The sequence below is a fragment of the Oncorhynchus clarkii genome, chromosome 21 (genome assembly GCF_045791955.1).
Source record: "Oncorhynchus clarkii lewisi isolate Uvic-CL-2024 chromosome 21, UVic_Ocla_1.0, whole genome shotgun sequence".
Lineage (NCBI taxonomy): Eukaryota > Metazoa > Chordata > Actinopteri > Salmoniformes > Salmonidae > Oncorhynchus > Oncorhynchus clarkii.
Genome location: NC_092167.1, coordinates 22,245,898 through 22,259,642, shown reverse-complemented (window position 1 = coordinate 22,259,642; position 13,745 = coordinate 22,245,898). Strand labels below are relative to the sequence as shown.

Genomic DNA, 13,745 nt, shown 5'->3' with positions numbered 1-13,745 from the left:
GTTGGAACCAATTCTGGATTTGTACTGTGACAAAACATCCTTCACCCACTTTGCTAAGCACACCATCCAGCCAATTGGCAATGTGGTTTTACAGGCTTGCCCCCTAAACCGCCCTCAAACTAGACGTAATTTATCACACTTCTATCCGCTTTGTTACCAGTGGTCCCTGCAACACACATCACTGGCTCTCGTTACATATACACGTCAGACCCACTGGTACCAATTTATTAAAGTCCCTCATAGGCAAGTCTCCCCTCTACCTCAGCTCACTCCTCAACATCTCCGCTACCAATAGCAACCTGCACTCTGGTAGATGTATCACATTGGTCATTCCCAAAGCCTGCACTTCCTTTGGCCATCATTCATTACAGTTTTCCTCCGCCAATGACCCTCAAAACTTGACACATTCATCCCACTACACTCCTTCAAAAACATTAACTGAACTGCAATCTGATCAAGATTCCTGCTGATCATTAAGTATTTTATTTAACTAGGCAAGTCAGTTAAGAACTAATTCTTATTTACAATGACGGCCTCCCCCCCCGTCAAACCCTCCCCTAACCGGGACTAGGCTGGGTCAATTGTGCAGTGCCATATGGGACACCCGATCAAGGACGGTTGTGATATAGCCCGGAATCGAACCAGGGTCTGTAGTGACGCCTTTAGCACAGATGCAGTGCCTTAGGCCACTGCGCCACTCAGGAGCCCTGCTGTGTTGCCTTGGACCCACTGTACATTTTTTATTGTTGTATATTTGATGTATATTTATTTTTCCTCTGTAAAGCGTTTTATGTATTTTTAGTGGCATTGTGTGTTGACTTACCTGGTTAAATATGGTGAAATAAAATCTTGAATGAACTCTGCTGTCCCTCTATTTTGTCACATACTTACTTAATTGTCCCCATGGGGAGATTTTGTTGCAGTGTCATGTACACATTTAAAGTGGCGTTTAAATACAAAACAAAATTTACAATACAGCTTTCATAACAGTTACACACCAATAAAAATAGTAAGAAATAAAACATTAAATAAAAAAATAAAAAGACTAGCCTGCTGGCCTTATGGAGTCAATAGGAACAGTCGCCCGAGCTATTTAGGAGGGATATCACACCTGGCACAAATGATTGTCTCGTTCTGTTTTTCCTGCTGAGGGGTGCCCTATACCTGCGCCCAGAGGGGAGTAATTCAAACTCCAGGTACAGGGGGTGACTTGGGTCTAAAATTATTTTGTGAGCCTTACAGAGGGCCCTGACCTTAAAGATCTCATCCAGAACTGTCTACATACATGGTTAGCAGATGTTAATGCGAATGTAGCGAAATGCTTGTGCTTCTAGTTCCGAAAATGCAGTAACAACCAACGAGTAATCTAACCTAACAATTCCACAACTACTACCTTATACACACACACACACACACAAGTGTAAAGGGATAAAGAATATGTACATAAAGATATATGAGTGATGGTACAGAACGGCATAGGCAAGATGCAGTAGATGGTATAGAGTACAATATATACATATGAGAAGAGTAATGTAGGGTATGTAAACATTATAGTAAGTGTCATTGTTTAAAGTGGCTAGTGATACATTTTTACATCAATTTAGATAGAAACTGTTTTTCAGTCTCTCGGTCCCCGCTTTGATGCACCTGTGTCCTTGATGATCTTTATGGCCTTCCTGTGACATCGGGTGTAGGTGTCCTGGAGGGCAGGTAGTTTGCCCCCGGTGATGCGTTGTGCAGACCTCACTACCCTCTGGAGAGCCTTACGGTTATGGGCGGAGCAGGTGCCGTACCAGGCGGTGATACAGCCCGACAGGATGCTCTCGATTGTGCATCTGTAGAAGTTTGTGAGTGCTTTTGGTGACAAGCAGAATTTCTTCAGCCTCCTGAGGTAAGTGGCCAGAGATTTGAGTCTAGGTTGGCAGCAGTCTCTCTATGTTAGTGATGTCTGTGTAACAGTGTGGGTGGACCAATTCAGTTTGTCCGTGATGTGTACGCCGAGGAACTTAAAACTTACTACCCTTTCATTGACGAAAACAAAAAGCGCAAAATACATCGAGAATCGGTGAACCGTTCACACAGTACATGCCTCTGCTCAATGGTGTCTAAGTAGTAGCATAGTGCGCCTTAGTCAACAGCATCCAAGTTCTGCACTGTACAAACCTACACTGTGTCAATGACTCTGGTTAGTCCGACAACGGCACTGGCTAAAATGGTCCCTGTAGAACTGAAATGAAAGTAGTGATTGAGTATTGATATTGTCAACTAATGTGATAAAGGTGATCAGGCAACACAATAACAAACAGGATCCCCACAACACAGACAATCCAGTTGTTCCCTCACTGGCTCACCATCTCACATAGCAACACTGTATGCATTCCAAATGGCACCCTATTCCCTACATAGCGCACAACTTTTGGGCCCTGGCCTAAACAAACAAAGTGGGCTTGGATTATCATCCAGGTACTGGTGAAGACCACAATGCCTTCCTGCAACCTCCAGAGACTGCTCTACTCTGCCATATCTGCATCCTCTGCTGCAGATGTCACCAGAGAAAGAGAAGGGTGATGAGAGGCCATGGGTGAGGGGGAAGCACTCATGGGGAATCGATGACAAGTGAATTCATGAAAGGTGTAGATGGGAAAGAAGCCCATAAAGGCAGATCGGGGGGTGAGTTGAGCGCTTACAGCGAGTGACTTCAGAGGACTGAGTGACTGTCCTATTAGCACATCACCTCTGACTGCACAGAGATTAGATGTCTTCTGCTTTAATCTGCTAGCCTCAAAACAGTAAAACATATAGAACTAGCACTGCAAAAGCTACTTGTCAATTACGGTTGCATCCCAAATGGCATCCAATTCCCTACATAGTGCACTACTAGAACCTTATGAGGGCTGGTAAACTGTAGTGCACTACAAAGAGAATACGGTGCCATTTGGGACACACATTGGTTGGCCGAGCGCAACCATTTCATCAGTATTATGAACCTTCATGGGTTCTATCAAATCCATGCTGCCATGTCTAATAGATGTGGTAAAAAGGTCAATGGACTGCAGACCGCAGGGGATAGAATGCCAGAATGCCAGATGCCAGATTGTTAGACCAGATTTGTTGAATGTGCGCCAAAGTGGCTATTCGTCACATCAATCATGATTTACTTATTGTAACAGGCCCACAATGTGGCTACCACAGTCCGATTTGATATACATTTGGCTGTTATCGCAGCATAACATTTAGAAGTTGCCCCTTTTCAGGTTTAGAAGTAACTGCTAAATGCTAACTCCTGTTCGTATAAGCTGGTAGCATAGTTAGCATACAGTAATCGGTGGTCGTTTTGAAGTGTAATGCAGTTTATTGGTGATGACATGAACATGTACTGGGGTTGACATCCATACAAGCATTATACTCTGATTTTTTTCTCAACATAGTGTGAAATACACAACCAAGAGACGAAATGTATAGTTTTTGGTCGATTGATCTCTATCGCATGTATACAGATTGTTTCAGAGTTCTAGTAGCATATTAGCCTGTCTAGTAGCTTGAGGTTGTCAGCTGTTCAGAGTGGGGCATCAGATGGACTATAGGTAATGCTATAGTCTAACCACTAGCCAGTCAAGTCTCAACCACTCAGACCCCACATGCCCATCTCTTTCTCAATTCACCCTGCTCCACCACACACACACACACACACACACACACACACACACACACACACACACAACTGTGCAGAGATGAACACAAAAGAAAGCAGAGATTAACAGAAGAAAGCAAGGATGAACAGAGCAAAGTCCATTTAGCTGCTAATGGATTCTCCTGCTTCACCGCTCCTACTGGTCCAATTACACTGGGAGGAAAAGAGGGGTAGAGGACGGGAGAAAGAGAGCAGAGGGGCCTGGTCAGGACCTGTATTACCCAGAAACAGATTCACTCTAGTTCACGAATACAACAGGTACCTACTGCCATTCAGTATGAAGTGTGCAGATATTTTTAGTCCCTGGCCTGACATCTCTATTCTGACCTTCAGCAAGGCAAAGCTGCCATGTTGTGACAGTATAGCATTTATAGCATGCTAAACGCTAACTCAAACATCAGCTATGGAAGACTGTCATTGATAGCAAAGCAGAGTTTAATAATGCATGAGTATGTCCAGTATATATGCAGATTCTTATACAACAGTCCACCTTCCCTCTCCATACAGATCCTACACAAAACAGGAGTGAACTTGAAAACGGCCAATTACCCTGAGAAAAGAGTGTGCTCAGTACTAATGACACAATGGTACTCAACTCTGTAGACAACATTCATCAGGACATATTTGTCTGTCTAGATGAGTAGTGGTGATGAGACCATATTGTTATTAGATGCTGAGTCTCTCATCCATCTGTGTGTGTGTGAGACAGGCTCTTCATAAGGACCCTCTACAGGGCTGAGATGGACTACGCCTAATTAATTCAACTAATGTCAGGAGAACAATAGCCGAGGGGATAAGAACAGACCGACAGAGAGAGACACACGCACACTGAGCGACACAGGCCGAGCAATCAAGGAATATTGAGACTGGTAGCAGCAGTCCTAGCTTTAGCTAAAAATGTGTAATCTGGCATATTGTTGGATTTGAGATCAAAATGTTTGGAGGCAACAGTACAAAATGTCACCTTTTATTTTGAGGTATTCTCATACATATCCATTTTACCACTTAGAAATTAAAGCATTTTGTGTCAAATCAAATTTTATTGGTCACATACACATGGTTAGCAGATGTTAATATAAGTGTAGCGAAATGCTTGTGCTTCTAGTTCCAACAGTGCAGTATTATCTAACAATTCCCCAACAACAACCTAATACACACAAATCTAAAGGGGTGAATGAGAATATGTACATATAAGTATATGGCCGAGGGGCATAGGCAAAGTGCAATAGATGGTATAAAACAGTATATACATTTGATATGAATAATAAGATATGTAAAGATATGTAAACATTATTTAAGTGGCATTATTTAAAGTGACTCGTGATCTATTTATTAAAGTGGCCAGAGAATGGGTCTCAATGTAGGCAGCAGCCTCTGAGTTAGTGCGCTGTTGAGCAGTCTGATAGCCTTGAGATTGAAAAACAGCTTCTGTCTCTCGGTCCCAGCTTTGATGCACCTGTACTGACCTAGTCTTCTGGATGGTAGCAGTGTGAACAGGCAGTGGTTGTTGTTCTTCTTCTTAAACCTTTTGGCCTTACTGTGACAAGGGGTGCTGTAGGTGTCACAGAGGGCAGGTAGTTTGCCATAGCAGGCGGTGATACAGCCCGACAGGGTGCGCTCGTTTGTTCATCTGTAAATGTTTGTCAGGGTTTTGGGTGTCAAGCCAAATTTCTTCAGCCTCCTGAGGTTGAAGAGGTGCTGTAGCCCCTTCTTCACCACACTGTCTTATGTGGGTGGACCATTTCAGTTTGCCCGTGATGTGTACGCCGAGGAACTTAACTTTCCACCTTCTCCACTGCTGTCCCTTCGATGTGGATAGGGGGGGGGGGGGGGTAACGATCACCTATGTTTTGTTGACATTGAGGGAGGTAAGAATGAGTAAGAATTCTCTTGGTAGGTAAAATGGCCAGCATTTGATTGTAAGGAATTTTAGGTCGGGTGAGCAGAACTTTAGCTCCTGTATGTTGTTATGATTACACCATTAGCCGTTAATCATGAAGCATACACCCACGCCCTTCCTCTTCCCAGAGAGGGGTTTTGCTCTGTCAGCACGATGCATGGAGAAGCCAGGTGGCTGAACCGATTCCGACAACATATCCCGAGAGAGTCATGTTTCCGTGAAACAGAGAATGTTACAAGCTGATGTCTCTCTGGAAGGCAACCCTTGCTCAAATTTCATCTACCTTGTTGTCAAGAGACTGGACATTGGCGTGTAGTATACTCGGGAGCAGTGGGTGATGTGCACGTCTACGGAGCCTGACCAGGTGGCCCCTCCGTCTGCGGCGCCGTTGTTTTGGGTCAGCTACTGGGATTAGATCCATTGTCCTGGGTCGTGATTCCGAACAGAGGATCCGCTTCGGGAAAGTTGTATTCCTGGTTGTAATGTTGGTTGACGTTGCTCTTATATCCAATAGTTCTTGTTAGTTTATGTTATAAGATTTCCTGGGGTAACAATGTAATAATAATACATTAAAATGTTTTTATAATACTGTATAGTTTCCTAAGAACTCAAAGCGAGGCGACCCTCTCCGGCACCATCTTGAAGTCCACCCATTTGAAGGTGTCGTAAGGTCATACCCCCAAAACATGCTAACCTCTCACCATTACCAATAACAGGGAGGTTATAATTTTGGGGGGGGGTATGATATTTATGCTTCTGTAACTTTGTCATTCATTATTCACAATTCATTCATGATTGTCACATCGCCAGTTTACTAACCACAGCTCCTGGCAACCCATCATTACACACACCTGCGCCTCATTAGGCACACCTGGACTTAATCACTTCCCTGATTACTTGCCCTTTATTTAGCCCTCTGTGTTAATCAGTCTTTAGATGTTATCATCTCTCGTTCAGTAGACTTCTCATGTTGGTTCTTTTGCATCTGTTCCATATTAAAAACTCACCATCTGCACCTGCTTTCGGACTCCCGGCGTATATGTAACAGATTATCCGTAATCATGTGTCATGACGCTAGCCCTTTCAGTGAATTGCCTAGCAGAGATGTGAACAACCCCCTCCCCTATTGGGAAGGTCAGGTTTACAATTTAACCCCCACATCATAAATTGGGTAAAGAGGCTCTCCCTGGCTATGCAGTGAGTTTCACAGTAGAACTTCTACTACATCACAGAATTTGAGAACTGAACAATATCCATATTTTGGAGAATGTGTAAACGGTCGGTGGAGAAGCCAGCTACGACCCGGTCCGTTTTGTTTCATGTTTGTGACCTCATGAAAGACAATACAGCCATATTACCTTAACTCGGTTTATACAGGTGCCTCCATTATGAGGTTTGCATCTAATTATTGTATAAAAGTGATGTTAAACCTTTAATGTGAGAGAATTGTATTCCCTTTAAAGTTTAACTAAGTCATTGGCCCGCCCCCATGAGCACAGACATGATCTGGCGTCATGGAACCACCTTTTCTACTGTTATGAATAAAACCCCCTCCTGAGAAAATCCTCTTCAGACCACGCATGCTGAGGTGGCACAGGTTTGAGTACCAGGACTAAGCAAAGCCACAGCGTGAGCTGTGATTGCGAATAGTTATTGAATTCCTAACCATACCACGTGGAGCATTGGCTACAGGGCTGGAAATAGTTAAACTCAGACTATCGATCCCCACAGAATAAGAGCAAATCTTGGATTCTAGTCTGCAGCTAGAAAGGATGTAAACCTGGGACGAGAATACCGACAACCGCCAAAACATTATTCTATGAGAACATTTCTGAATGGTACTCTGAAGAATCCATTCTAACCACGAAATGCTGATCTTCAGGGAAACCGACTCGGATGAACTCTCCAGCAGACGGATCAGATTCCAACAGAGAAGATCACAACACATGGGGCGTAAATATACATTGAATGCAATTATTCCCGAATGAATGAGCATTCATGCGCAAAGGATTAGCATTTCAATTAATATAATTTAACTGTGTAATGATCCCTTTTTTTCTTTCCCGCTTCTTTCTCAGTCCACACCCACTTCCCTTTGTCCACCAAGCCGTCATATCGGCTCAGCCCACTAGGGGATCTTCCTTATCATTGTTAGTAACCAATAGCTACTGTTTGTTTAAGCATTTCTGTGATTAGTTAGTTAGTAAATAAATGATTAAGCCAATTGGTGAATGGATGATTTATGGTTTAGGCTGGGTTCATGCAGATAACCAAGAATCCTACAATGTTTGAAATGAGACTAACGTAAGGTAAAGAATAATTTATTAATAGACTAATTGATCAGAAATATATTCTAATTTACAATTAAAAAGTGACTCCAAAATGACACAAATCATTATTTACCATTCATTTCTATTTGACACAACATAATCCGAAACACAAAAAACTGCATATGCATCCAACAAGTTTGTTGAGTGCCAAGCTTGAAGTAGTCATTGCATGCTAGGAATATGGAACCAAAATAGTAACATTCTGACTACAGACATGTAGATAGGAATCAACCAGTGCCCGAGCACCTGCCCTTCTAAGAGAAAGTGCCCTCACTGGATTTTTAAAATTGTATTAATTATTTTGAGTGAGTATCCACATGTCTGTAGTCAGAATTTTACTATTTTGGTTCCATATTCCTAGCATGCAATGACTACTTCAAGCTTGGCACTCAACAAACTTGTTGGATGCATATGCAGTTTTTTGTGTTTCGGATTATGTTGTGTCAAATAGAAATGAATGGTAAATAATGATTTGTGTCATTTTGGAGTCACTTTTTAATTGTAAATTAGAATATATTTCTGAGTGAGACTGAATGAGCATGAAAGTCAACACAATTGAATTTGCTTCTCCTCAGGCTACGGAGCATCCCAAATCCCTCTTCCATTACTCCCAAGATTCTTTTAAAAAATGAACACGTTTGGAATGTCACAATTTGCTCATCAAATTAGCAAAAAAATAATAAATAATTGTTTAACTTTTGCATGTTATTTCAGTTTGCAAACAAATATTTTTTATAGTAACTTAGATAATAAAACCGCATACAAATATTATGGTCTCTTTTTTGCTTTCTTAAGGCAGGTGTTTCAGTCAAACTCAGTGCATTCTGCGGTGGTGGGACAGCCAGGGAATAGGGTGATTGGCTCAGTGTTCTGTTACTCATGGGGACACCAAGTCACCGCAAAATATATGGGGAGAGCTCAAAAATTCGAGCCCCTTGGACGCTACCATAGATTTACATTAGAAGTGCCCATCCAAGAAGGCTCAATGTCATTGGCCACAGATAAAATGGCATAAAATCACATCTACCATAGCGTTGATTGGAGTGATCATGTCAACATCTAACTTTCAAAGTCTTAGTTAGCAGTCATCATGAATCAAGTCGATCTACTGGCAAACCCTTTTCTAAACCCTTGTCATAATGAAGAGAAATTATAGATAACATATTGGTGCTCATTGGCCATAAACATTACCCAACAAGTTGGAAATCGCAAACTCAGCAATGAGTGGTTTGGAAGGAATCAGTGGTTTGTAAAGCAATCACTTGCCTGCTATTCAGTGGAGTGGGTGTATGGTCCAAGTCTGGGTTTATGGTCTCTTTTCCAAGCTTAAAAAGGTTATAGACATTCACATGCCAGAAAAGGTTGAATACATTGGCCACGCTGCCAATCCAGCATGACTTCTACCACGTTCAAAAGAACTGGAAACTCGGAAATCTCAGACTTCAGTGAGTTCAAGACAATTGGGAACTCAAGTGCTTCACCCTAACAATTTGGTCCCTTCCCCCTCATAACTTAGCCTACTGTTCTGAATTGTTGGTGCACATGTAGCCTATAGCCTGTTTTAGAGAAATGTAATCATTGAACATTGTAAGAGCTTTCATTGTCTGCTTATATGCCCCTCTTATTTATCCTACGGTTCCGACTTGGTGTACAGGGAGAATACTGTCACCTCTTTCCCCTGTCGCTGTATATTTCAAGTGCTGAACAAAGTTATATTCACTACGTCCGTCCGAGCTTGCTCATTAAATGTCTTAAATCGAAATTACAGATTGCCTCTTATTTGCTTGTACAAACTATGGCATGAGGGACAACATCTCAATTGTCAGTAGAAACCACATTTGTTTAAGCAAGTCAGCAATATCAGCTATGTTTTTTTTTAAAGGCAGTAAAATATACCAGACAAGGCTCCGCTGACAGCCAGGTAAAGCAGTGGTAAGGATTCACTCCACGGTGCTATAATGTAGGCCCTAACAGTTTGTGGGCACCGTTTGTCACCGTTATAGTGAAATTAATGTAAGTGTTCCGTTGTGGCATGCATTAACAAAAAGATTTACATGCCAAAATTGCCACTGGTAAGAGGCACATCAGCAGCAGAAAAAAATATATATATAATAATTGGGGGACAGCATAGCTAGCTAACTAGCAGATTTACATAATCAACTTCCCGATGTCAATCATGTCTTTAGGAGGCATTGTCAGTAGCTTGCTTACAAAGTCTGATGAGCGAGTGTTGCAAAAAATTACAATTAAAATTTCACTACAGAGGCAGTTGGTATGTTAAGAATTATGGAAGTTTATTTCTGTGTGCTGTTTTTTTTTTTTATTTTTTTTTTTTTATATATATATATATTTTTTTACACCTGCTGCCTCCCCCCAGTCCTGACACACTAAATGAGTTATCCAAATACTTGACACCTTCAAAATGTGGGGATAGATACATAGTGCTTTCATTTCTAAATGATAAAACAGATAGATATGTATGAAAATACCCTAAAATAAAAATGTGATATTCTGTACTGTCGCCACATAAAACAAAATGCTGGAGTAGAGAGCTAAAGTAAACGTTTTAGCTTCACTGTCCAAATAAATACTAGGGGAGTGTATATTAAGCACTGCAACTTTAGCCATAGCTTTAACCATATAGCTTTAGCTTCACTGTAGCACTATAGCTTTGGACATATAGCTTTAGCCTTGGCGATTAGCAATAACCTATAGCTTTAGCCATATAGCCTTAGCAATAGGCTTTAGTCATACAGCTTCAGCAATGCAAGCTCACACTCTCGGATGGAGAGGTACACTGGCAGACCTGTGGATGGAAAAACTGCACGCACGTCAGCTACACGTGGGGTAGCACACCCACACAAACAGCACAGGCCACTACACCGTAGTGAAGGCTTGGTACAGTGTGTACCCATCCCTGAGTGGGGTTAAATGGGGCAGGGCAGCCACATTGGCCAGAGGCATTAGTGGCTGACCCAGCGCAGAGGTGTGTGTGAAAGAATAAACATGAGTTAGCACAATTGAATGTGCTCCCCCTCAGGCTACGGCGCATCCCAACTCCCTCGTCCATTCCTCTCCGCCACCCATCCCTCCACCATCCTCTTTCCCCGTTAACAGCCAATCCTCCAGCCCCTCCCATTCTCACACTGACTCACCAATTAATGTGCTCAAGCAGATAGCTACTACAGCAATGGAGGATGAATAAACAGCTAAAAATGTGTGCTAGAGTTGTTAAGGTTACTTACGTAGGAAGTGCTTCTCCAGTAAGGCAATCTCTAGATGACCCTTCATCTCATTTAGCCGGTCTGACTCGCTCCTCTGGAAGTCTTGAAATGCTGCAGCCATGGTGAGAGCCCCCGAACCCGCCTGCACAGAGGAGATACGCACGTTCATACAGGCGTAATATCAACGCACACAGACTGGAAGAACTGAAAGGCGGCCTCCATGGCGAGAGCCCCAGAACCGGTCAAAGCAAGAACAACAAAGAGAGGCGAAACTGACATTAATACAGGCATGACAGCAACACACAGGTACACACGCACGCCAAAACATGCATGAGAGCGACTTTCAACAAAACATGCATGAATTAAAAATTGACACACGCATCACACACACACACCATGGCGGAGTAGCTATATCTCCAGTATGATGACTCACAGGCAGTGCGTTTCCCTCCCGTTTGGAAACGCGTTGCAAAGGAGATCCCTACCGACTGACTGTCTGTCCTCTAGTCTAAACACTACACTGATGACTCAACCACTCTCCCTAACTGACTGACTCAGATCTTTAGACCACGTAACCGCATTACTCCATAGATTACCAGACTAATACCAGGTGAGCGAGATGGTGAGAGGGGAAGAGTGGAGGAGCAGATGAAAAGAAGTGTCAAGAGAAAGCGACAGAAATAGGCGTGTTAAAGAAAGCGACAGACAGAGAATGAAACGAGGGAGGAGAGTGTGGAAGCTACCGTGCTGTGTTGCTATTCTGAGCCACTGCAGGTTTACCAGCCACCAACTGACCAACGCAGGCAGGGTGTCCCTTTAAGAGGCTCCCGCCACAGACAAAGACACACACGGACAAACACATACACTGCAGCAGCTTCTTCTCCCTGCAGCAGTCCTGACTGCAGCGTGTCTTAATCTATTATGCTGCCTGTCAAGTCCACGAGAGACACACACACACACACCGCATGAGAAAGCGAGAACAAGGGATGAGTAGAGAGAAAGGAATGAAGGAAAGATGCCCTACTTAGGATGCAGCCAGTGATCAACAAGGGATGAAGAATAAAGGCAGTGAGACAAATGAAAGACTAAACAGACAGCCTTCGCTCTGTAGCTCAAATGTCAGAGAGATGGCGAGGAGGAGGATCGAGAGGAGACGGGGGGAGGACAACAATAGAGAGGGATGATGAGAGTGAGGAGAGAAAGAGCAAGCTGGAGAGGGGAGGGGCTAGACTGGGTGGGTCTGAAACAGGAAGAGGATTTGGAAGTAAACACCTAAGTCATGTGACCTGGTCCTGAGGGGCAAAGAAGAAGCAGTGCAGAACTAGCACTGAGGATGGAGCAGTGTGTGTGTGTATATATTTTATTAATTCAACCTTTATTCTTATTTACAATGATGGCCTACCAAAAGGCAAAAGGCCTCCTGCGGGTGCTGGGATTCAAAATTTAGGACAAAAAACACACAGCATGATAGAGACACCACAACATCATATAGAGACCAAAGACAACACAGCATGGTGTGTGTGTGTGTGTTTGTTGGGGATCGTTGCAGCAGAGCCCAGGATCTCAAAGAACTAGGACCCTGCATAGAGAGATAACCTTTGTTGGGCTAACTCTTTGAATTACTGGGAGAGGCATATTACTGGCATCTTCATTTACAAAACCATTGTTCAGGTCTACTCCCCTCAGTTCTATGCTTCTACGATTGCGAAAGTAGTTTTCCAGACAATGACTAGAAAGTCAGCAGCAACCTCACACATACAGGTGGCACGGAGCTGGTCTCATGACTGTTCCTGGGCAGAAAATATATCATTATTAGGCTTGGGCCACATACCGTTTATCTGGTTATTTTGAAATATCGACAGTATGACTTTCGATACCGGTTTTGTGGGTACCCATAAACCCCCCCCCCCCCCTCCTTAGTTATAAGTGCCACTGCTTATAAACTTAAATATAACTATAAGAAATCTAAGATGACAAATAATTTCCCTAGCTCAGTGCTCTTTCATTTGCTAACTAAATGTTAAGATGAAGCTTTTTGGTTACACCAAATACATTCAATCCCCTCCTGGATCAAGATCCCTGTTGCCTAAATAGGTGTGTAAATTTTTTTTATAAATCATAAAAATATTGTTTTGTACAAAAGAGTGTGAAAGACCAGGCGTTCTTAATGTTTTGTACACACTTGGCAATCTCTCCCCCAGCTTCATGAGGAATGCTTTTCCAACAGTCTTGAAGGAGTTCCCACATATGCCAAGCACTTGTTGGCTGCTTTTCCTTCACTCTGTGGTCCAACTCATCCCAAACCATCTCAAATTGGGTTGAGGTCTGGTGATTCTGGAGGCTAGGTCATCTGATGCAGCACTCCTTCTCTCATTCTCGGTCAAATAGCCCTTACAGTCTGGAGGTGTGTTGGGTCATTGTCCTGTTGAAAAACAAATGATAGTCGGACTAAGCACAAACCAGATGGGATGGCGTATCGCTGCAGAATGCTGTGGTAGCCATGCTGGTTAAGTGTGCCTTGAATTCTAAATCAAATCAGAGTGTCAACAGCAAAACACCCCCGCGCTTCATGGAGGGAACCACACATGTAGAGATAATCT

General features: G+C 42.9%; 1 protein-coding gene across 3 annotated transcripts in view; it reads right to left on the bottom strand.

The window, feature by feature from the left end:
- The window catches only part of LOC139378764 (GRAM domain-containing protein 4-like), a 77,302-nt gene that overhangs the window by 46,214 nt on the left and 17,343 nt on the right, over positions 1–13,745 (bottom strand). For 2 of the 3 annotated variants that reach the window (XM_071121248.1, XM_071121249.1), the window contains exon 3: positions 11,167–11,287. In XM_071121248.1, the coding sequence (XP_070977349.1) occupies positions 11,167–11,287 (121 nt within the window). Of the gene's footprint in view, positions 1–11,166; positions 11,288–11,578; positions 11,651–13,745 lie in introns of those variants that run through there. The other variant, XM_071121250.1, reaches the window with a different exon arrangement.